The sequence below is a fragment of the Papio anubis genome, chromosome 14 (assembly GCF_008728515.1).
Source record: "Papio anubis isolate 15944 chromosome 14, Panubis1.0, whole genome shotgun sequence".
Lineage (NCBI taxonomy): Eukaryota > Metazoa > Chordata > Mammalia > Primates > Cercopithecidae > Papio > Papio anubis.
Window position 1 is genome coordinate 32,360,663 of NC_044989.1, and position 25,996 is coordinate 32,386,658.

Below are 25,996 nucleotides of genomic sequence, written 5' to 3' on the forward strand. Positions count from 1 at the left end.
ATCTGAAAAATATGTATAATACCTCTTTATGAATTTTTTGGCCAGGCATGGTAGCTCATGTCTGTAATCCCAGCACTTTGGGAGGTGGAGGCAGACAGATCACTTAAGGTTAGGATTTCGACACCACCCTGGCCAGCATAGTGAAACTCCATCTCTATTAAAATTACAACAATTAGCCAGGCCTGGTGGCTCACACCTATATTCCCAGCAACTTGGGGGGCTGAGGCAGGGGAATCTGTCTTTGCTCATGTATATCTTCGATGGGTTAGATATGATAGTGCAATGGTATTATTTCTTCCCAGATCAATCCTTAAGTTTGATACAATTCCAGGTTCATTTTGGAGGAAGTTTACAAACAATTTATAAAATGTATATAAACATGCAAAGGGTTAGGAATAGTTGAGATACCCTTTTACTATATCCTAAAAAGATCTGCTCATATCTCAATTCAATTTTGAGTCATTGACTTTTTAGGTTCTAGGGTGGTTTATCCCTTCTTTTCTTGATAAATATTTTAAAATATTTATTTATTTATTCTTAAATATAAGCACTTTGTCTCCATTTACCCCTTCCCCCAGCCCCTGGCAATTAGCAATCTGCATTCTGTCTCCATGCATTTACCTATTCTGGATATTGCATATAAATTGAATCATGTAATGTATTGTTCCTTGCGTCTGTCTTCTTTCATTTAGTGTAATGTTTTCTAGGTTTATTCATGTAGCATATATCAGTATTTCATTTCTTCTTATGGCTGAATAAATATCCTGTTTGTTGATCCATTCATCTGTTGGTTGGTATCTGGGCTATTTTCTAATAAACTTTTAGCTTAAATGGTGCTACTGAAAACGTGTGTCTATTTCAGTACCAGTTTTTAATCTGTTTTAGTACTAGAAGTGGAATTTCTGGGCCGTACAGAAAATCTGTGTTTAGTTTTTTTGAGCAACCACCAAACTGTTTTCCATAGTAGCTGCATCATTTTACTTTCCCAGTGATAAATATTTTTGAAGATAAGTAAAAACAAATTGTAATGGATTTTCATTTTTTGTTATTTTAAGCCACAGGTGTCAAGCTCTCATAACGCTACATCAACAGAAGAACAACAGTTATATTGGGCCAAAGGAACTGGCTTTGGAACAGGCTCTACAGCTTCTGGGTGGGATGTGGAACAAGCCTTAACTAAACAAAGGCTGGAAGAGGAACATGTTACCTGCCTTCTGCAGGTATATTTTGTAAACTTGATATTGTTCATAATAATGTGTTTTTTTTGTATTATTTTAAAATATTGATAACTAATCCAACTATCCTCAGCTATGTTTATGCCCACTTGTGGTTCTTCTTCCCAGTGCATTCTAAGATACCACTGGATAAAGATTGTTCTTGCTTACTTGTAACTCTGTATTTCTTCGCTCTCAACTAGCTTCTTCACTGAGAGGAAAGTGGCAGGGATGAAATTATCTAGTAGCTGGAAGATGCATCTTCTTACAGGCATTTTCTTGTTTAATGTGTTGTATGTGGGCTTTTTTTTTTTAACTGTTACTTTTTTATATGCATTTTGGTTGCTTACTTTTTTTTTTTTTGAAACGGAGTTCACTCTGTGGCTCAGGCTGGAGTGCAGTGGCGTGATCTCGGCTCACTGCAACCTCCACCTCCCAGATTCATGGTTGCTTACATTTTTAAAGATAACTTTTCGGCTGGGCGTGGTGGCTTACGCCTGTAATCCCAGCACTTTGAGAGGCCAAGGTGGGTGGATCACCTGAGGTCAGGAGTTTGAGACCAGCCTGGCCAACATAGTGAAACCCTGTCTCTACTAATAATACAAAAATTAGCTAGGCTTGGTGGCAGACACCTGTAATCCCAGCTACTGAGGAGGCTGAGGCAGGAGAATCACTTAAACCCAGGAGACGGAGGTTGCAGTGAGCCAAGATTGCGCCATTCCAGCAATGTCACTCTTGCGACAAGAGTGAAACTCTGTCTCAAAAAAATAAATAGATAAATAACTTTTCTAGATTCAGGCAAGTTGAACAAGAATAGAAAGTCTTTATACCACAGAAATGTATAGGGGAAATACTTAATGAAAAGATTAGCTTTGCTTCCTGCATCAGCTAATTGAAGTTGGTTAACACGTTGAATGTGTCTTCTGCAACTCTAGAATGCTCCTTCTAGTATAAAGTTATAAGATTTTGTTACCCTCAAACTGTGAATTGAGTCTATTCAATAAAATATGTAAATAATACAGAGTTGATACTATGTTTTTATGTTCGCAGTTGTATTGTTTTTATACGTCTAGTCATATGTAATGTACCATCCTTTGTAAGCAACACTCTCAGACAAAACAGATCCTTCCCTTTTGAAAATTTAAACAAATAGTTATTTTAAAACATCGTATAAGGTACTGTTTAAGTAGAAAATTTGTACTGCTAGTATTCAGATTGAATTTCTAACCTACCATAAAAATTTTGGAAGTATGTGAGACTGAAATCCAAATTAATTTCAACAATTTTTAGGTTCTTGCCAGTTACATAAATCCTGTGAGTAGTGCGGTAAATGGAGAAGCTCAGTCATCTCATGAGACTAGAGGGCAGAACAGTAATGCCCTTCCTTCTGTACTTCTTGAGCTTCTCAGTCAGTCCTGCCTCATCCCAGCCATGTCATCTTATCTACGAAATGATTCAGGTAAATAATCCCTGTAAATGTCTTTGTGGATGAATAATTTTGTTTGCTTATTTTATCGTTGTCTAATAGTAAGCTTCAATTGAAATACTTGATGGATTTATTTCCTAAAAAGTATTCTGGAAATATTTGATTGTTTTTTTGGTGCCCTTAATTTGATACTGTGTCATCACTTACCCTAGAACACAGAATAAAAGTTTCATTATTCCTTTGTCTTTATCTGTGAAAGGTGAAAGTACACTTTTTCCTTTTAATTATCTGTAACTGAAAATAATAGGACAAAGTCTAACAACTTCATGACATCATTCTGATCTGAATATAGTCAAAGTTCTGTGGATTTTAAATATTTTTGTCAAACAAAACTGCTGACAACAGTTATTTTTGAAGAAAAGCAGATACATAAGTCACTCAAGTCCATAGGTACTTCATAAGATGATTAATTTCTTTAAATTCAATAATAAAAGTACTGTAGCTACTTATTTTGCCAGTATACAGCTGATTATTGATTGAATAATATAGTTTATTATTTCTTTGGTTATGGAATTATCATCTAAGAAATGTATTCTTTTCCTAAGAATAGAAAGTTACATGTTCAGAAATGTATAGATATTTCCAAGAGAAACAAGCAGTTAACAGCTACTTCTTTCAGCCAAAACCTTTATTATTTATTATTTCAACTCTGTTCTCATATTCTTATCTCTGTCTTTATTTATATTCTTACTCATGAAAATAAACATGTATGTATTTCATTAATTTACTAAGGAAGAATAGATAAGGAAAACAATGGGAGTGAATCTTGGTAGTCTATTTTGTGGTTGGTAGCAGCTAAGTGACACAATTGGATGTTCGGTAAAAGTGTTAGTATTTGAAGGGATTATTGCCCATATTCCCCAGTATCAGGAGGATTGTTGTCCTTTAAAAATGTGCCATTTCCCAGTCTGTCTCAAACTCTTTCATGAAAGTATTAGACTGATTTTTTTGTTTGTTTAGATTGACTTGTTTGGTACATCAGATTGGTCTTTTTAAAAAAGTAGATGTCAGGCCGGGCGCGGTGGCTCAAGCCTGTAATCCCAGCACTTTGGGAGGCCGAGACGGGCGGATCACGAGGTCAGGAGATCGAGACCATCCTGGCTAACACGGTGAAACCCCGTCTCTACTAAAAAATACAAAAAACTAGCCGGGCGAGGTGGCGGGCGCCCGTAGTCCCAGCTACTCGGGAGCCTGAGGCAGGAGAATGGCGGGAACCCGGGAGGCGGAGCTTGCAGTGAGCTGAGATCCGGCCACAGCACTCCAGCCTGGGCGACAGAGCGAGACTCCGTCTCAAAAAAAAAAAAAAAAAGTAGATGTCAAATGCATATAGTATATTTTTTGATTAAAATGTTTGAGACTATAATTTTAATTTTAGATTATATAGAACAATTGAATAGGGTGAGATGGGTTTCTCGTTATCTCACGTCTCTATTATTGAAGTATTATTTTCTTAATCCTTATACTTTGAAGACCTGACCTACCAAAAATTTTAAATTTCTGTTTTAGTCTAAAATTGACTCTCTTATAACACTGAGCTTTTACCTTTATGATTCATTGTCAAAAAGGAAATCCAGGATTATTTACATAATATTTATAGTAATTGCTATTCATGTAAGTGCACTTCCTGGAAAGGTGTGTATGTTAACGAACTGATTTTTGGTAAATGTATGGAATTGCAGAGACTTAGATATTATATCTTGGAACTATTTTAGAAATTTAATGTGACAGATCAAAGTTTGACCTTTCTTTTGTGATTCATTATTTTCCTGGAAAAAAGAAATTTCTTTCATTAGGTTTAGATGTTCTTGAATTTGGTACCTTGTCCAGTGGTTAATTCTAATTGATATATTTGGATGTGGTAACAAATACTTATTTTGAGATATAATACCTTGTATTAAGATAAAATGATGTAACTTGTATTCGGTAGGTTAAATGGTAGCATGCCTCCTAAATGATATTAAATATGGATTGTTTTCAGGAAAACACAGCTTAATATTATATAAGTAAAAATGAGTATGTAAGTAAATATATAATTATATAAGTAAATATAAATATAAAAATGTAAATATATAGTTATCAGTTTTGGCTAGAATAGTAATAATTAATTTTTTAAGTGGCTGTTATTTATTTATTTGAGACAGGGTTTCCCTCTGTCACCCAGGCTGGAATGCAGTGGCACGATCTTGGCTTGCTGCAACCTCCACTTCTCAGGCTCAAGCAATTCTCTTGCCTCAGCATCCTGAGTAGGTGGGATTACAGACATGCAGCAGCATGCCCGGCTAATTTTTGTATTTTTGGTAGAGATGGGGTTTCACTATGTTAGCCAGGCTGGTCTCAAATCCTGGCCCATGTGATCTGCCCACCTTGGCCTCCAAAAGTGTAGATATACAGACGTGAGCCAACACACCCTGCCTTAAGTGGCATTTAAAAATCTGAACAAATTATCTAGCCAGAGTCTTCCTTAGACTTAGTAAAATTTCTATTTTGGAAAATTAGTCTAAAGTTTATTTTCCAATTTTTTCTTTTTTTCTTTTTTTTTTTTTTTTTGAGACGGAGTCTCGCTCTGTCGCCCAGGCTGGAGTGCAGTGGCCGGATCTCAGCTCACTGCAAGCTCCGCCTCCCGGGTTTATGCCATTCTCCTGCCTCAGCCTCCCGAGTAGCTGGGACTACAGGCGCCCGCCACCTCGCCCGGCTAGTTTTTTGTATTTTTTAGTAGAGACGGGGTTTCACCGTGTTAGCCAGGATGGTCTCGATCTCCTGACCTCGTGATCCGCCCGTCTCGGCCTCCCAAAGTGCTGGCTGGGATTACAGGCTTGAGCCACCGCGCCCGGCCCAATTTTTTCATTTGTGTATATAGTATTATTTTTGGCAATGTGGGAGTTGAGGTATGTGACAGGATCCACTCCACAATCTTTTACTTCATTTAGTTGTCTTGTCCTTTTCTTCTCCTATAATCTGGAAGAGTTCCTAGTCTACCTTTATCTTTCATAATACTGATATTTTTATAGAATATAACCATTTATTTTATAGAATATTGTACAGATTGGTCTGTAAGTGTGAGAGTAGTCCTCATAATTTTGCCTGAGATAATTGTATTCAAGGGATGACTTGCTTATATTGCTAGCAGATGATATACAAAAACACCGGCCTAATATAATAATCTTTTCTGAGAACTTTAGAAAATAATGCCCATTTTCGTTCTATAACATGTTTTTAAATGATTGGTGAGCAAGACAAGAAAATATAGGGAACATACTAGTTTATGCCCTACTTTCAGTGCAGAGATTGGTCTGTCATTGATTTTAAATATCAATTGTGGTTTGTTTCCCACACCCTTTTTGCCCTTATTTTCTGGCTACAGGTATACGTTAGATACTTTGTAATCTTCAAACTTTTATGTTTAATGACTATAGATTGAGATGAATACCAGAGTCTGCTCCTCATTTTAATAAAACCTTCAAGTTCTCATATTAGTAAGTTTACTATGTAGCTGGTTAGCTAAGTCTGTTTTATTTAAATAGAAGTTTAAAAACTGGCCTGAACATATTAAATGATAATACTAAGCTGGCCATAAGGATCAACAATAATTGCTCATAAAATTGATCTTCAGTTTTAGTTCTGAACATCTTTGCGTCAAAGGTCAAAAGAGAATGCTGTTAGTTGTAAAATTATTACCAGAATAGAGGAAGCATACAAGCTCCTTAGGGGAAAGGACAACCTTTTTTCCATTACTAACTTGTCACAATTCTACAACTGAGACACAGATCCTATTCTCCAGAGGCAGGCACTGATTATATTTAGTGATTTAATCATTAAGTATATTTATCCATCAAATAGTTGCCTAAGAACTTTTTACTTGCATAATAATGGCTGTACCATTATTTAACCTAATTTACTTTTAGATTGTTATTTTATTTGTAAAATTTAAAATTATTAGATGCTATTGGGAACATTTATGTACCCAGAGCTTTATACATTTAGTATTCTTTTTTTTTTTTTTTGAGACGGAGTCTTGCTCTGTGCCCCAGGCTGGAGTGCAGTGGCGCGATCTCGGCTCACTGCAAGCTCTGCCCCCCCGGGTTCACGCCATTCTCCTGCCTCAGCCTCCCAAGTAGCTGGGACTACAGGCGCCCACCACCTCGCCCGGCTAATTTTCTTGTATTTTTAGTAGAGACGGGGTTTCACCGTGTTAGCCAGGATGGTCTCGATCTCCTGACCTCGTGATCCGCCCGTCTCGGCCTCCCAAAGTGCTGGGATTACAGGCTTGAGCCACCGCGCCCGGCCTACATTTAGTATTCTTAAGATAAACTCCTGGCCAGGCACGGTGGCTCACGCTTGTAATCCCAGCACTTTGGGAGGCCAAGGTGGACAGATCACCTGAGGTTGGGAGTTCGAGACCAGCCTGACTAACATGGAGAAACCCCATCTCTACTAAAAAAATAAATAAATAAAAAATAAAACAATTCAAAATTAGCTGGGTGTGGTGGCGCATGCCTGTAACCCCGCTGCGTGGGAGGCTGGGGCAGGATAATTGCTCGAACCCAGGAGGCGGAGATGGCACCGTGATGAGCCGTGATGGCACCATCGCACTCTAGCCTGGGCGACAAGAGTGAAACTGTCTCAAAAACAAAAAAAGATAAATTCCTGATATTTCATCTTTTTGAATTCACTGTTTCTAGCATAAAATTTTTATGACTTAATGGTAGTTTTCCTGCTATTTTGACATCTTTTTGTAGGTCTTAAAATGGGTGGAGAGGAAAATTTAGATATGTAAATGAATGGAGACTTATTTTTTATTTTATTTTTGAGACGGAGTCTCATTCTGTTGCCCAGGCTGGAGTGCAGTGATATGATCTTGGCTCACAGCAACCTCCGCCTCCCAGGTTCAAGCAATTCTCATGCCTCAGCCACCCGAGTAGCTGGGACTACAGGCGCCCGCCACCCGCCTTGCTAATTTTTTTTGTGTTTTTAGTAGAGACGGTTTCACCATGTTGGCCAGGCTGGTCTCGAACTCCTGACCTCAAACGATCCACACCCCTCGGCCTCCCAAAGTGCTGGGATTACAGACAGGCATGAGTGACCACCCGGCCTGTAAATGAATGGAGACTTTTAAAAAAGTGTTTGGTGGCATTATAGCAGAAACATAAATCTTCATATTTAGGCTAAATTAATCAGATTTATCAAAGGTTAACATCATGGTTCCAGTTACTCAAAATAGTAAGTTTGATGCTTTAATAATTTGTTTCTTATTGCTTATTAAAATAAAGACATGTGTTAGTGTTCTAGATAGGAAAATACATTAATTATTTGCTCATTTTAATTTATTTCTCAACATTTTCACTTCCACTTTTCATAACAAATGGTATTCTGGAAGTTGCATTTTGTATGCCAGAATCGTTTTTTTCTCCAGCCGCTGTATAGTATGGAGTTACCCCACTGGCCACTAGATGGAGTTCCTGTTTCATTTTTAGAAGTATTTGGTAACATTCAAATGTTAATGTTAACAGGCAGAATGTTACTTTAGAGACCCCAGCCTTCTGTTTTAGAAAATGATATGTTCCTTTTTTTAGAAACAGCATATTAAAACTCAGCACACATTAAATTATTTGCCATTAACTTAGTGAGGTATGCTACAAATTCTTATTGAAATCAAATCTTTACCTTTTTATAATACTGGTCTTATTATATGGGGATGAATATTCTTTCAGAGTATAAAGGGAAATTGCTGTTATCCTGGTTAATCTGACAATTTACAGATTAGGAAAGAACAAATGAAATATAGAAAAATGTATTCAGTTGTTCAAGTTTAACTGGTTAGCGGTAACATGGTGATTATAAAATTCACTTATTTTCAAGTTTAAAAGCAAGGTATAAATGGATTTTGTCATTATGAGAAAGAAAATTGAGTAACTGATATGTTAGAGTAAGGTAGACATGAGAGAGCAGGCACAGGACTTCATTGGGAAAATTATAAAGTACTGATTTGGCTGGTTATGTTAGTTAAATGATGGTATATACTAGGATTAAAATTTTTAATTTCCCTAATACTGGTTTGACAGTTTTATGACAAACTATAATGTGTCAAAACCCATTACTGCGTTTGGATATACCATCTGATTTTTCTCACAGAGTATTTTGTGTGTTTAAAGCTGTTTTTGTTATTTTATATTACCTTTGGATATGTTTCTTAAGAGTCGGTATTTAATTTCATGAGTATACTGTTCGAGAATAAGGTTAATTTTGTTGTTATGACAAATGTCTTAATTTAAATATGACCATATTTATTAAATTCAAATTACTTAGTAGTTACTTCAAAGTAAATTTGCAGTTGGAAACTAGCCATCTTCCTAGGTCTCAGGGCTCTCTAGATTAAAAAGGACATAGAAATTGTATTAGTGCTCTTACAGGAAAAGATAAGATTTGATACCAATAGAAAATATATAATTTTTAAACACTTTATTTTGTTGATATACACTGCCTGAGAAACAATTAAAAATTACCGAGCTGTCATAACATGATACTTAACTGTATATCCTTATTTTTAGCTTTCATGGCATTAGTTCATTTGAAACTGTCAAATTATGCCGTTTCTTTGTACTGTTTTAATAAAGAGTCTGGATGCTGTGGTGGTGGTTCATGCCTGTAATCCCACCACTTTGGGAGGCCAAGATGAGAGGATTGCTTGTGCTCAGGAGTTTGAGATCAGCCTCAGCAACATAGTGAGACTTCATCTCTATGAAAAAGTAAAATAGGCTGGGTGAAGTGGCTCACGCCTGTAATCCCGGCACTTTGGGAGGCCAACGCGGGCAAATCGTGAGGTCGGGAGATCGAGACCAGCCTGACCAACATGGTGAAACCCTGTCTCTACTAAAAACACAAAAATAGCTGGGTATGGTGGCACGTGCCTGTAATCCCAGCTATTCAGGAGGCTGAGGCAGGAGAATCGCTTGAACCCCGGAGGCCGAGGTTGCAGTGAGCCACTGCACTCCACCCTGGGCGAGAGAGTGAGACTCCATCTCAAAAAAATTAAAAAATAAATAATAAAATAATCTATCAGATTATTCTACTAAGTAGAGTAGCAGACCAGGAGTGGTGGCTCACACCTGCAATTCCAGCACTTTGGGAGGCTGAAGTTTGAGGATCACCAGCCTGGGCAACTTAGACCTTGTCTCTATAAAAAACAAACAATCAGCACTCGCCTGTAGTCCCAGCTACTCGGGAGGTGGGATCCCAGGAGGGCAAGGCTGCAGTGAGCCGTGATCACACCACTACACTTCAGCCTGAGTGTCAGAGTGAGACCCTGTCTCAAAAAAAAAAAAAAAAAAAAAGGTAGAGTAACCTGACACTTTATTTTTAGCCCAAACTTTACTTTAATAGTATTTTAATATGGCTCTAGTTTTTGTGAGAATTAGCTGAGCAATACAAATAAAATTTAAAACACTTGCCCATGTTTAATGTATTTATTTCTATATATGGTCACTCACAAGATATGTTGATGGCCACTAAGTATCTATAATGTAAATGCTTATCAACAAATGTTAATTCCTTTTATTTAGAGTTTTCATTTTTGTCAAGGTCATCCAATATGGAAATAACTTTCATATAGAACATATCACTCTATGTGTTAAATAATTATGACTGGTGAGTTTTATAGGGGGAGGACTGGTTGCTTAAAATTTAGATGAGTTTTGAATTGCTTTGATTTGTACAGATTTGTAAGGATAAAGTATTAGTTCACTTCTCACACACTTTAGGGATACCATTCTTGATTACCCAGAGTAGTCCTTTCTTTCCTATGAACTGCTCACATACCTAATCCTTATATTGTCACCTTTCACATTATAGTCCAGCTATTGTATACTTTCTTAATCAGATTTCCACGTAACTACCTACCAGATTAGCCGTAACTCTCCATTTCTCCTATCAAACATCCCAGTTAAGTGTGAGTTGTGTTTGTTTCCAGATTTGTTTATGCCAGTTGTATTTACACTGTATAGTTATTATGCAAACTAGATGTTTTTATGGTAAATCATGAAATGCTTTAAAAAAGTCCTACAGACCAGGTGCAGTGGCTCAAGCCTGTAATCCCAGCTCTTTGGGAGGCTGAGGCAGGTGGATCACCTGAGGTTAGGAGTTCGAGCCCAGCCTGGACAACATGGCGAAACTAAAAATACAAAAATTAGCTGGGTGTGGTGAATGGGCACCTGTAGTCCCAGCTACTTGGGAGGTTGAGGCACGAGAATTGCTTGAGCCCGGGAGGCAGAGTTTGCAGTGAGCCGAGATCGAGCCACTGCACTCCAATCTGAGTGACAGAGCAAGACTCCATCTCAAAAAACGAAAAGAAAAGAAGAAACAAAAAAATATATTCCCAGTTTACTTAGGGAATATATTAAAATGTTAACAATGGTAATTTTATTTTGTATTACCCACATTTATTAAGAGAAATAATGTCAATACTTTATTGAAACAAGAAAGTTTCTTTTCTATGTAGTCTTTATTTTTCTGTGTGGCTTTATGTTTACAACTGCTTAACTACCAAAAGTCATGCTAATGCTTATTTCTTTTGAGATACTAAAATATAATTTCCAGACAGTTTTAAAAATATTCGGTGTTCATTAATGCTAACTAAAACTTTATTTTTCTAAACATTTTCATTGTCTTCTGTCCCATACTGACTAAATTTCCCTTTCCTGTATTAAGTAGATTACTAGAGGCTTAAAGAAAACGTAAACCTAAATGCAGTTTTATTTTAATTAATATATATTTTATATGTACTCTTAGAAAAGTTGTTGTGGCATTTTTGCTGTTGTGTCTTGTATACATTACCAAATCTTGCATGTTTTGGAGTAGTCTATCTTCAGTGTCCATATTCATTGCTTTGTCTTCCCTGTTTTTTTCCTCCGTGAAAAGTTAAAATTTGCCTATTTGCTTTGTTGTAATTTTATTCCTCAAGCTGGAAGCATCATAGAGTAATTGCTCTTAGAGCAGGGAGTTACCCTGGGATATATGTTTTAATATTCTGGAGGTGTGCTTTTAAAGGATAGTCTTCTCAATCTTTCTTGGTAGAGCCAGATTTTGCCCTGAATGCAGTCCCTTGAACGAGACCTTCAGAGTGTGGTATGGATGTAGACAAAAACAATCACTAAGAGGTTAAGTACTGTTCCAGCTATACCTAACATAGTCAAGATACATTCTTCTTTTTCTTCTTTCTCTTCTTGCTTCTTTACATCTTCTGCTGTAGTGATGACAGAAGTGCCAGTTTTCTCAGAAAATGTCTTCATTTAGAGAAAAAGAGAATGATTGTGAAGCAAATTGCTAGAAAATATATTTATTAGAAATACTGGTAAATACTCGAAATACAAGAAGTACTAGCTAGTAAATACTAGAAAATTGCTAGGAAATGTATTTACTAGCAGAGAGCTGGTAAATGTATTTATTATATGTGTTGTGTTTCTTGCATAGTTTTTCAGTGTGCAGTCCTACTTTAGTCTGTTAACGTGTTGGAAAATGATAGTAAATGAGTTTATTTTAATAGAATTTAAAATCTGTTATTTTAACAGTTGGGCTGAAGAGCCGAAAATATAATGAAAATGTAGAAGTTAGATTCTGCCATTTGTGTATTTTATATTTAGTAGCTACAAAGATTCTTAAAATTTTTTACATATCTAACTAGGCTGATGTATTTAATGTGAACTGCAATTTATATACAAAAAAACTGCACATACTTAGTGTATACAATTTGGTAAGTTTAGAACCTCAACTCCTTTTTAAAGCAACTCTTTTGGGGAGCAGTTGAGCAGAATAGGGATTTAAAATAATTTTTTCCTTTGAAGATTAGGGGATCATTGTGTCATTAATTTTATAATCTAGTATTGAAACTAATTCCATTTTACTAATATTTGGTAAAGCAATTAATAGCAGAGTTTGTCTCTTCTTAATAAAATATTTATTTCCACAGATTAAGCATATCACATATTTAAGCTTGAAATAATGGAGTTACTAAATGTCAGAGTTTTAAAATAATTAAAAGAGAAGTGCTCCTTACCCTACATTACATCAGGAATAAAGTGTTACCAGTTATGTTGCTTTAGTCCACAATAGTGATGAATGAACCTTTTCTTTTCATGGAGGGCTTCCAAACAAAACCTGGACAAGCTTCATATCAAAGATGGCAAATGTTTTCAGTATATCCTGAAGGAATGTATCTTCTCTGTTAGTAATCTGTGGTAAATTTCACTGTAACTATTTGATGTAAATTGCTGGCCTCTGCAAGTAATAAGTCACACTGTAAATAGGTTCTATTTTTTAGTATTTTTAGGTTTTTGTATATGCTGAATCACATATTTCCTCCAAAATGCTAATGTTTACGGTTATTTCTCTTGAATTTTCTGTCTGATGAATCTTTACACTGTTCTTTTTCTTTTCAGCTGTTTGAAGATACTTTTCCTCATTGAAATGTTGTAGTTCCAAATGCAGAAAGTGATTTTATTCCTCTCCGTACTACCAGTTACTACTATAAAAATGAAAAAAAAAATGTTTATTGGCATAAGTGTAGTAATGTCACACACCTGCATCTGTAGCTGTTAATGATAATTCCAAGATAGTCTTCAAGCTATGCATAATTCAGCAACAGGTCCTTTTGAGGATTGGAAGGATAGTGACTTTACTTGCCTGGTTGTAAGCTGTAACACTGATTAAACATGCATTTGGTCCTTGCTGAGTAAAGGAGCTACAAGCTCCACTTGGAGACATGGCATTGCCTAACAGCGTGTTGTGCCTCTGTTCTTTCTTTGTCAGGCAGGCAGCACACTGAATCCTGTAATAACAATGAAGTATGTATAAAGGAGCTAAAGTTAAAGATACCTAAGGGTTTTCTGATGAAGCTCTTCATGGCAAAAATAGAATTAAATAATTCAAGATCGAAATAGTTTTTATGTTGTTTTGTGCTTTAACAGGCAGGTTTTTATTAAGAGTTTATTATCTTTCTCCATTCTTGTTGCTGGCTGACCACTGGTACACATTAATTGATAAGAAAAGCACATGTCTTAAAAGGAGAGCATAAATCAGCTCTCCATTAGTTTTCCAAGTTCTTCTCTTTGGGGGGGTCTTCAAAATCTTTTAAAACTAATAATAAAAACTCAGATATAAATAACACATTAGTTTCCAGACATAGGCATAGATTGTCATATGCATTAATATCTCATGGTATTTGACTTAAAGATAAACATATTTACGTAACTAATGGTTGTCAAGAAAAATACAGAAATACAAAAAACTTGATATTTTTAGTTTAAAATAAAGAAATTTGATATCTTGAGATATTTTTAAAAGTATAGTAATGAAATTTAAAGTTATTTTTTAAATTTTAAAGATTTTTGTGAAATAAACACGCAATTTTATCTCTCACATTTTTTGGACTATTCCCAGTCTCATGGGCCAATGCTTATTATTACCTTGTTTTGCTAGCTTTTGCCTTCATACTCCTTGATAAGAAGAGAATATCTTCTGTTTCCATAATGTAAGATTCCCAGTTGGCCTCTCCTAATGCTAACTCAATAGAGTAAAATAGATACCAGTTAAATAAGAGGGAATAGCATGTTTCATTTATTTCAGAGGAGCTGTCTTATTTTATCTATGCCTTTATTCTTACATGTGAATATAATGTAACTATATTTTTTATTTCTTTTTCTTCAGTCATAGTCTTCTCTGTCACCCGGGCTGGAGTGCAGTAGTGTGCTCATAGGTCACTGCAGCCTTCAACTCTTAGGCTTAAACATCCTTCTGATTAGCTGGGACTACAGGCACCTGCCACCATGCCCACTTAAGTTTTTAAATTTTTTGTAGAAATAGGTTCTCATTATGTTGCCCAGGCTAGTTTCAAAACTCCTGGCCTCAAGCAATCCTCTTGTCTCAGCCTCCTGAGTCCCTGGGATTACATTCATAAGCCATTGTGCCCGACTTGATTTTTTTTTTGTTTTTTGTTTTTGTTTTTGTTTTTTAAATATAACATCTCGTGCTTTATAAATTGACCTGCAAGTAGGCTGGGTGCAGTGGCTCATGCCTGTAATCCCAGCACTTTGGGAGGCTGAGGTGGGTGGATCATGAGGTCAGGAGTTTAAAACCAGCCTGGCCAACATAGTGAAACCCCATCTCTACTAAAAGTACAAAAATTAGCTGAGCGTGGTGGCAGGTGCCTGTAGTAGTGCTAGCTACTTGGGAGGCTGAGGCTGGAGAATCACTTGAACCCGGGAGGCAGAGGTTGCAGTGAGCCAAGGCTGTGCCATTGCACTCCAGCCTGGGTGACAGAGTGAGACTGTATCTCAAAAAAATTGACCTGCAAGTGACATACTTTTTTTTTCTTTTTTCTTTTTTTGAGATGGAGTCTAGCTCTGTTGGCCAGGCTGGAGCACAGTGGCGCGATCTCAGCTCACTGCAACCTCCACTTCCCAGGCTCAGGCAATTCTCCTGTCTCAGCCTTTTGTGTAGCTGAGACTGCAGGCGTGTCACCACATCTGGTTAATTTTTGTATTTTTAGTAGAGGCAGGATTTCACCATGTTAACAAGGCTGGTTTGAAACTCCTGACCTCAAATGATCTGCCACCTTGGCCTCCCAAATAGCTGGAATTACTGGCATGAGCCACTGTGCCCGCCCATGAGTGATATACTTTCTAATTAATATTCATTAATTATGAAATTTGAAATCATTTAATTTCATTTCATTTTGATTTTTTTTAGTTGTAAATTATATTCAAGGTTTTTTTTTAACCTAAAGTCTTTTTAAAGTTTCTGGGATTATCTTTGTGTTTATATGAAGAAATAATGCTTTAATCAGATTATACACATATATATCTGTATATGTGTGTGTGTGTGTATATGTGTGTATATATATATATATTTTGTGTGTGTGTGTGTGTGTGTGTGTGTGGTAGATTTTACTGGGGGCAGTGGCTCATGCCTATAATCCCAGCACGTTGGGAGGCTGAGGCGGGCAGATCACGAGGTCAGGAGTTCGAGACCAACCTGGCCAACATGGTGAAATCCCGTCTCTACTAAAAGTACAAAAATTAGCTGGGCATGGTGATGGGCTCCTGTAATCCCAGCTACTCGGTAGGCTGAGGCAGGAGAATTGGTTGAACCCGGGAGGTGCAGTGAGCCGAGATCACGCCATTGCACTCCAGCCTGAGTGACAGAGCAAGACTCTGACTCAAAAAATATATATTATTTCTAGATTTTAAAAATTGGAATTATCAATTATATGTGTGCTTGCAAATTTGTGGGATCTTTTTTTCCCCTTCTCTTTATTGAATGTTAGCATGCTAGACTGTTTTCATTATTCATGTATGGAGAAGAAGATTCTCATTTTGTGGTGTTGGTTGTTCTTGATAACTTCATAACAATTTAATTTTTAAAAATAAACATATCTTGTATTACTTGTATTCTTTTATAATTTTATCTGAATTGCTAGTAAGTATTTTTAGGTTTACAGAAAATTGAGCAGATAGTACAGAGTTCCCATATATGAAGTTCCTACTCACAGTTTACTTATTATTCATATTTTGCATTAGTGTAGTACGTATAATTGATGAACTAATAGTGCTATGTTATTTTTAAAGAAATTTATAGTTGAAATTCGAGTTTGCTCTTTATGTTCTACAGTGTGTGGGTTTTGACAAATGCGCAGTTCTATGTATTGCACCATGACGGGATCACACAGAAGAGTTTACTGCCCTAAGAAATTCTGTTAATCCTGCATCCCTTCCTAATCCCCAGACCTCTGGTAACCACTGTTCTTTGTACTGTCTCCATAGTTGTGTGTTTTCCAGCATGTCATATAGTTGTAATCATAAGATCTAGCCTTTTAGATTGGCTTCTTTCATTTAATAATATACATTTAAGTTTCATCCATGTGTTTTCATGGCCTGGTGGCTACTTCATTTTTATTGCTGAAAAATATTCCATTGTATGAATATGTAAGTATGTTTATCCATTCACTTTTTGAAGAACATCTTGGTTGCTTCCAGGTTTTGGTATTTATGAATAAAGCTGCTATGAACATTCACATACAGATTTTTATTTCCATTTTTGTTTCACTGATCTATTTGCTTATTCTTTTGCCAGTACCACATTGTCTTAACTGTCGTAGCATTATAGTCAGGTAGTCAAGTCATATAGTGTCAGTCCTCTGACTTTGTTCTTCAGTGTTGTGCTGGCTATTCTACGTATTTTGCCTTTCCATATAAACTTAATCATTTGATTGGTGGCCACAAAATAACTTGCTGGGGTTTTGGTTGGAACAATGTGTCCTCTGTTTTATTTCTCTTTGAGTGTTACATGAAGTGGGTTGAGAACAGTGAAATACTATGTGCACTACTTTGCTAAATGAGTTCATAAAGGAGTGCAAGTGGTAATCTTTGGGTACCTGGCTATATTTATATCAGTATAAATTCTGATCTTTCAAATATTTCAGTGTAGACAGGGAAATCATTCAAAACTTCTGTGGATTCCATTCCAGCAAATGGAGCTAAAATGGGAGGAGGGGGGACAGGAGAAAACTGTGGAATAGGGAAGGTTTTTTGAAGGCTTCATTATTGTGTCAGTCTCAAGTTGAAAAGAGGCTACATGATTGTACATTCTAGTCTTTTATTTTCATATATTTGAAAAATAAAATATATTTATAAAATATGTGCAACGTTTATTGGGTGCTTTTCCTTGTATTAGTGTTATAAAGTAATTGAAGAAAATAAATATTTCAGTATAAAAAGGAACAAATATATATGAATAAGTACTTAAGAGAAAAAGATTTTAGTGACAGCTTTAATGGTTGATAATTCAGTACCCTCCAGTTCACCCATTTGAAGTATACAATTCATTGATTTTTATTATATTCACAAATGTGTACAACTGTTACCAAAGTGAGTTTTATAAATTTTTTTAATCATCTCATAAAAAACACTATACCCTTGGCTGGGCACGGTTGCTCATGCCTGTAATCCCAGCACTTTGGGAGGCCCAGGTGGGTCGATCACCTGAGATCAGGGGTTCGAGACCAACCTGGCCAACATGGTGAACCTCGTCTCTACTAAAAATACAAAAATGAGCCAAGCGTGGTAGCGGGCACCTGTAATCTCAGCTACTTGGGAGGCTAAGACAGGAGAATCGCTTGAACCCGGGAGGCAGAGGTTGTAGTGAGACCATGCCATTGCACTCCAGCCTGGGCAACAAGAGTGAAACTCCGTCTCAAAAAAAAAAGAACCCTGTACCCTTTAGTTATTATCCCCCATCTCCTCATCTTCTCTAGCCCTAAGCAGCTGACAATCTACTTTCTATCCTTATATAGAGTTGCCTTTTCTGAATATTTTGTGTAAATTAGATCATATAATATGTGGTCTTTTTAAACTGGCTTTTTCCATGCAGCGGAATGTTTTCAGGGTTTATTGGTGTTGAATGTATCAGTAGGTGATAACTTCTTAGGGCTGAACGGTATTCCATTTTATGGCTGTGTACCACATTTTGCTTATCCATCAGTTGATGTCTGTTTGTTTTTGCATTTTGGCAGTTGCAGTGAGCATTAGCATACAAATATCTCTTGGTATTTTTGCTTTGAATTCCTTTAGTAATATACCTAGGAGTGGAATTGTTGATTAACATGGATTACCTGACTTTTAAAATTACAATAATCTTACTGGGTATGAGATGGTCTCTCATTGTGGTTTTAATTTGCATTTGTCTGATGACTAATTATGTTAAGCATATTTTCATGTGTTCATTGACTATTCACATATCCTTTCTAGAGAAATATTACAAATTCTCTGTCCCAAGAGTGGGGGCTGGCTAGAAGAGGGGATTAAATGTCAACTTCTCAGCCATGCGTGCCTCTAACTTAGCAGCAGCAGGTTGCTGTGGTGGATTAGAAATGCTGACATCCTGCCCCTCACCCCGCTAGGAAGACAGGCTTTCAGCTGTGTACTAAGGCATAGCTTTCCAACTTGGACTCTTGGGAGAGGGACGCTTGTGTTCTTGGCTGTAGCCAGCTGGAGTGGTTTTTCTTTCTCATTGAGCTGAGGCTGGGGAGGAAAGGAGCAGCATCTTAATTCACATACCACAGACTCTTGCTTCTCTTACTGAGTTTCTTACTAAATGTTTCTTCATTTGCTGCATGCTTTTAGGACCATTTCCAGAGATTTTAGATAGTTGTGTTCTTGTAAAGAGTATGTACCAGTTTCACTAGGGAGCAGATCTGCAGTGATCCTCCCTCTTTCATGCTAGCAAGAAAAACTGAGTTCTCATAAACCAAATAAAATATTCAAACTTACTTACTAATTAAATGTTTTAGAACCTTACAGTGGAATATTTTGCATCCATCAAGTTTAGAAGCCATCTATCTTCATATTGGGTAGAAAGAGGAAGTTAGACACTATGGAGTATCTAGTTTTTATAAAACTCAACACATACCTAAATATACAATATCATGTACTTCTCTGTAAAACACATTTTATTAATTAAATTACATCAAGTTTTTCTTAAGTATTCTGTTCTCCACATTTCAAAATTCAAAAGCTTTAAGGTGGTAGCTGTTTTCCTGCCTCTCTCCTATAGCCTGCCGATAACAGCTCACTAGGGATAAACTATAGTTATCCCTATAGTACTAATCTAACTAATAGTACTAATAGTTACAGATAGTACTAACCAGTGCTACTAATTTCTTATATTTCTTTATAGGAAATCTATATATAACAAGTAAATATAAATATATATTAGTTCATTGTCACACTGCTATAAAGAACTGCCTGAGACTGGGTGAATTATAAAGGAAAGAGGTTTAATTGACTTATGGTTCTCCAGGGCTGAGGAGGCCTCAGGAGACTTATAATCATGGCAGAAGGGGAAGCAAACATGTCCTTCTTCACATGGCAGCAGCAAGGAAAAGTGCAGAGCAAAGCAGTGGGAGCCCCTTATAAAACCATCACATCTTGTGAGAACTCACTATCATGAGAATAACATGGAGGTAACCACCCCCATGATTCAGTTACCTCCCACCGGGTCCCTCCCACAACACACGGGGATTATGAGAACTACAATGCATGATGAGATTTGGGTGGAGACACAGCCAAACCATATCATGTAGTCTCCCTCTTTTTATGTTTTTGTTGTTGTTTGTGTTTTGTTGTATGTTATGTTTATGCAAATAATCATTTATTTTTATTAACATTTATATGTTATGTTTACCATATAACCCGTTTTTATACCTTGCTGTCCCATCCGCACCCCAAAATGACATTATCGTACTTTCGAATTTGCTGCATTACAGCATGAAGCATATTCTCATTTTTTATGACTACATAATGGGCATTTAGTAATTTTAAAAATTGCATATTAATAAACAGAAATAGGTTCTTTTTTAAGATAAGGTCTCACTCTGTCGCGCAGGCTAGGATGTAGTGGTGTAATCGTGGCTAACTGCAGCTTACCATGCCCGGATAGTTTTTTTAATTTTATACAGACAGGATCTTTCCCAGGCTGGAGGACAGTGGTGTAATCATGGCTCACTGCAGCCTTGACATCCTGGGCTCAAGTGATCCTGCCACTTCAGCCTCATGAGTAGCTGAGACTACTGGCGGGCACTACCACACCTGGCTAATTTTTAAAATTTTGTGTAGAGATTGGATCTTTCTATATTGCCTAGGCTGGTCTTGAACTCCTGGGCTCTGGCGATCCTTCTGCCTTCCAAATCCTGGAATTATAGGCATGAGCCACTGCATCCAGCTCACATATTTTTTTAATTGACATTTTTATTCTGTTGAATATGCCCATCGTAAATATGATACCTGTTTACTGAGACTATCATCTCTGCCCTGCAGCATAGATATTTTCATCATAAGTTTTTTTGTTGTATTTCGTATTGTGCAGTTTCTCTATTTTGCAGTTGACTGTTATATAAAATTAACAGTATTCATTTATGTGAATTTTGCATCCACAGACTTTAGTATTCTAATAGTAATTCTGTGGATTTGTCTTATTTTCCAATTAGAGAATCAGTTTTCTGAGAATGAAGAAATTACTCTTTTCCCACTTCTTTTTTTTTGTTTGTTTTGAGACCGAGTCTCTGTTACCCAGGCTGGAGTGCAGTGGCATAATTTTGGCTCACTGCAGCTTCCACCTCCAGGGTTCAAGTGATTCTCCTGCCTCAACCTCCTAATTAACTGGGATTACAGGCGCACGCCACCACACCTGGCTATTTTTGTATTTTTAGAAGAGACGGGGTTTTGCCATGTTGGCTAGGCTGGTCTTGAACTCCTGACCTCAGGTGATCCACCTGCCTCGGCCTCCCAAACTGCTGGGATTACAGGCGTGAGCCACTGCGCTTGGCCTTCACACTTCTTATGCTTTTTTTAAGAAAAAAAAAAAATTTTGGAGGGAATCCCCATATGCACATACCTTTCCTGGCTTGTATTTATAAAACAGAATGTCAGGAATTTGTCTCTTGAAGATGATACTATCCAAAAGAACTTTTTGTTGTGATGAAAACACTCTGTATCGATGCCATTCATTAAGGACTTGTGTGGCTGTTGGACACTTGAAATGTGGTTAGTGCAACTGAAGACCTGAATTCTTAGTTTTCTTACATTTTAGTTAAAATTTAAATAACATATGGCCAGTAACTGCCATGCTGAATAGTTCAGGAAGTATCATGGGATAATGGGAAAAACACTAAAGCTAAATGTACCAGGTTTTCACTGTTGGTCTTCTTACTTCCTATTTAGCTGCTTGTGCAACTTAGTAAATATTAGTTTCCCATACACACAATGGGGATGATAATACCTAATCCACATAATAGTACACACATAGAAACATCATCATATAGAAAATGGATTAGATGGATATATACCTAAATGATGTACCTGGTAAAAGAGTGGGGAAGGAGGTTGGGCGCGGTGGCTCATGCCTGTAATCCCAACACTTTGGGAGGCCAAGGTAGGCAGATTATGAGGTCAGGAAATCGAGACCATCATGGCTAACACTGTGAAAACCCGTCTCTAGTAAAAATAAAAATAATAATAAAAAATTAGCCGGGGGTGGTGGTGGGCACCTGTAGTCCCAGCTCCTTGGGAGGCTGAGGCAGGAGAATGGCGTGAACCTGGGAGGCAGAGCTTGTAGTGAGTCGAGATCGCGCCACTGCACTCCAGCTTGGGCGACAGAGTGAGACTCCATCTCAAAGAAAAAAAAAACAAGAGTGGAGAAGGAGAGAAATGGTCAAAATAAACTATAGCCTTGTAATGAAAGTTTTATCTTTTTTTCAGGATAATCTGTTTGAAATATTAATCACTGTAATCCTAACACGTTAGTAGGCCAAGGTAGGTAGATTGCTTGAGCTTAGGAGTTCGAGACCAGCCTGGGCAACATGGTGAAACCCCAACTCCACGAAAAAATTAACTGGACATGGTGGCATGTGCCTGTAATCCCAGCTACTCTGGCGTGTGAGGCAGGAGGATCCTGGAGCCCAGGAGGTCGAGGCTACAAAGTGCAGTGGTTACACCACTGCACTCCAGCCTGGGCAACAGAGTGAGACCTTGGTGCAAAAAAAAAAAAAAAAAAGATATTAATGTAAAGTTATTTTTTAGAAGTTCACCTTTTTTGGCTGGGCGCAGTGACTGATGCCTGTAATCTCAGCACTTTGAGAGTTCGAGGCGGGCAGATCACTTGAGATCAGTGGTTCGAGACCAGCCAAGCCAACATGGTGAAACGTCATCTTGACCAAAAATACAAAAATTAGTCGGGCATGGTGGCATCCACCTGTAATCCCAGCCACTTGGGAGGCTGAAGCTGGGGAACTGCTTGAACCCTGGAAGCGGAGGTTGCAGTGAGCCAAGATTACGCCATAGCACTCCAGTCTGGGCGACAGGAGCAAAACTCAGTCTCAAAAAAAAAAAAAAAAAAGTACACATTTCTTATACATAGTGTGAAGTCTGGGGTTTTAGTGTACCCATCACTGGAACAGTAAACATTGTACCCAGTAGATATTTTTCAAACCCCACCTTTTGGAGTCTCCCGGGTCTTTTTTTTTTTTTTTTTTGAGGTGGAGTCTCCCTCCGTTGCCCAGGCTGGAGTGCAAGTGCAGCAGTGCGATCTGGGCTCACTGCAACCTCTGCCTCCCAGGTGATTCTTGTCTCAGCCTCCCGAGTAGTTGGGATTCTTGTCTCAGCCTCCCGAGTAGTTGGGATTACAGACACCTGCCACCAGGCCCAGGTAATTTTTATATTTTAGTAGAGAGAGGGTTTCACTGTGTTGGCCGGGCTGGTCTCGAACTCCTGACCTCTAGTGATCTCCTCACCTCAGCCTCCCAAACTGCTGAGATTATAGGCGTGAGCCACCACGCTTGGCCTGTAGTTATTCTCATAGAGACCTTTTACTTCCTTGGTTAAATATATTCCTAGGTATTTTGTTTTATGTTTTATTATTTTATCTTATTTTTAATTGTGTTTGACAGAGTCTTGCTCTGTCCCCCAGGCTAGAGTACAGTAGTACTATCAGAGCTCACTGCAGCCTCGACCTGGTAGGCTCAAGCGATTCTCCTGCCTCAGCTTCCCAAGTAGCTGGGACTACAGGAATGAACCACCACACCTGACTAATTTCCTTTTTGATTTTTATAGAGATAAGGTCTCACTATGTTGTTCAGGCTGGTCTTAAACCCTTAGACCCGAGCAGTCTTCAAGCCTGGACCTCCCAAAGTGCTGTGATTTCAGGCGTGAGCCACTACACCTGGTCTTTTTTTTTTTTTTTCCTGTAACTATTGTAGATGAGATTGCTTTCTTGATTTAATCCTTGGCTAGATGATTATTGGTGTTTAGAAACATTACTGGTTTTCATATATTAATCTTATATCTTGAATTGTCACTGAATTCATGTATCAAATCCAAGAGTTTCTGATGGAGTCTTTAGGGTTTTCTAGATCATATCAGCAAACAGGAAAAATGTTGACTTCCTGTTTTTTGAGTTTGAATGCCTTTTTTTTTTTTTTTCCCCCTTGCCTGATTGCTTTGGCAAGGATGTCCAGGACAATGTTGAATAAGAGTGGTGAAAGTGAGAACCCTTGCCTTGTTCCAGTTCTTAGAGGGAATGCTTTCAGCTTTTTACCATTAAGTGTGGTGTTAGCTGTGGGTTTTTCGTATGTGGCCTTTAATTTATTTTGAGATCAGCTTATGAGACTGGCTAATTTTTTTATTTTGGGTAGACACAGGGCTTCACCATGTTGGTCAGGCTGGTCTCGAACTCCTTGCGTCAAGCAATTCACTCACCTTGGCCTCCCAAAGTGCTGGGATTACAGGTGTGAGCTACAGTGCCTGGCCATTTATTTGTTTGTTTTGAGATGGAGTCTCGCTCTGTCACCCAGGCTGGAGTGCAGTGGTGTGATCCTGGCTCACTGCAACCTCCACTTCCTGGGTTCAGGTGATTCTCCTGCCTCAGCCTCTCCAAGTAGCTGGGACTAGACTTGTGCCACAACACCTAGCTAATTTTTGTATTTTTAGTAGAGACGGGTTTCACTGTGTTGGCCAGGCTGGTCTCGGACTCCTGATCTCAGGTTTTCCACCCACTTCGGCCTCCCAAAATGCTGGAGTTACAGGCATGAGCCATCACGCTTGGCCTGTTAATTTTTAAGGGATGGGGTCTTGCTCTGTTGCCCAGGCTGGAGTGCAGTGTTGTCATCATAGCCCACTTTAGCCTCAAACTCCTGGTATCAAGCAGTCCCCCACCTTAGCCTCCCAAGTAGCTGGGAATACAGGCTTTTTGCCATCACATCTGGCTAGTATTTAAAAAATTTTTTTTTGTAGAGACAGGTTCTTGCTCTGTTGACCTCGCTTGTCTTGATCTCTTGGTCTCAAGTGATCCTCCTGCCTCAGCCTCCCAAAATGTTGGGATTATAGGCATGAACCACCATGCCCAGTTATTGTGTTATCTTTTTGATGTGTTGTTGGATTTGATTTACTTGTTTGTTGTTTTGGATTTTTGTGTCTGACTTTATTAGGGATATTGGTCTATAGTTTTCTTCTTTTATTATATCTTTGCCTGGTTTTGGTATCAGCATAATACTGGCCTCGTAAAATGAGTTAGGGAGAATAACCTCCTCAATTTTTTAAAATAGTTTCAGGAGGAGTTGTATTAGTATGTTCTTTTTATATTTGGTAGAATTTGGCTGTGAATTCATGTGGTCCTGGGCTTTTTTTTTTTTGGGGGGGGGGGAGCTGTTTTATTGTGATTGAATCTCACTACTTGTTCAGTTTGTTTCTTGTTCAATCTCAGGAGGCTGTATGTTTCCAGGAATTTACTCATTTCCTCTAGGTTGTGAGTGTATCGTTGATCATAATAGTCCCTGATCTTTTGTATTTCTGTAGTATCAGTTGTATTCTTTTTTCATTTCTGATTCTGTTTATTTGGATCTTCTCTCTTTTGGTTAGTCTAGCTAATAGTTTATCGGTTTTGTTTATCTTTTCAAAAACCAACTTTTCAGTTTGCTGATGCTTTGTATATTTTTGTTGGGAGGCAGCTGTATTTCATTTAGTTCTGTGTTATTTCTTCTAAGTTTGGGCGTGGTTTGTTCTTACTTTTCTAGTTCCTTGAAGTACATGTAAAGTTGTTCATTTGTTACCTTTCTACTTTTCTGATGCAGGCTATAAACCTCTCTCTCTCTGCACTGCATTTGCTGTATCCCACAGTTTTTCTGATGTTGCATTTCATTTTCAGTCATTTCAAAAAATTTTTAAAGTTTGTCTTTCTTTGTTGACCCAGTGATCATTCAGGATCATGCTGTTTAATTTCCATGTATTTGTACTGTTTCCAGTGTTCCTATTGGTATTATTTTCCAGGTTTATTCCACTGTGGTCTGAGAAGATACCTGATATGATACCAGTTTTTAAAACATTTGTTAAGGTTCCTTTTATGGACTAACATGTGGTCTGTCTAGGAGAATGTTTCATGTGTTGTTGAAAAGAATGTATATACTGTCATTGTTGAGTAGACTGTCCTACGTCTGTTAAGTCCATTTAGTCCAAAGTCCAATTTAAGTCCAATGTTTTCTTTGTTAATTTTCTTGGGAGTTATACCTGATGTAAATGACGAGTTGATGGGTGCAGCACACCAACATGGCACAAGTATACATATGTAACAAACCTGCACGTTATGCACATGTACCCTACAACTTAAAGTATAATAATAATAAATTAATTTTAAAAAAAAATAAATAAATAAATAAAATAAAATATATCTTATTAAAAAAAAATTTTCTGTCTCAATTATCTTTCTA

General features: G+C 37.5%; 1 protein-coding gene across 17 annotated transcripts in view; it reads left to right on the forward strand.

Annotated features, from left to right (window-relative positions):
* BIRC6 (baculoviral IAP repeat containing 6) overlaps positions 1–25,996 on the forward strand; it is a 258,602-nt gene that overhangs the window by 183,396 nt on the left and 49,210 nt on the right. For 15 of the 17 annotated variants that reach the window (XR_002516594.2, XR_002516595.2, XM_021924726.2 and 12 more), the window contains 2 exons: positions 1,056–1,220; positions 2,505–2,673. Coding sequence is in view for 15 of the 17 variants with exons in the window: in XM_021924726.2 (XP_021780418.1) it covers positions 1,056–1,220; positions 2,505–2,673 (334 nt within the window). In the remaining 2 variants the exon portion in view is untranslated. Of the gene's footprint in view, positions 1–1,055; positions 1,221–2,504; positions 2,674–13,127; positions 13,820–25,996 lie in introns of those variants that run through there. The other 2 variants (XM_021924740.2, XM_021924727.2) reach the window with 2 other exon arrangements.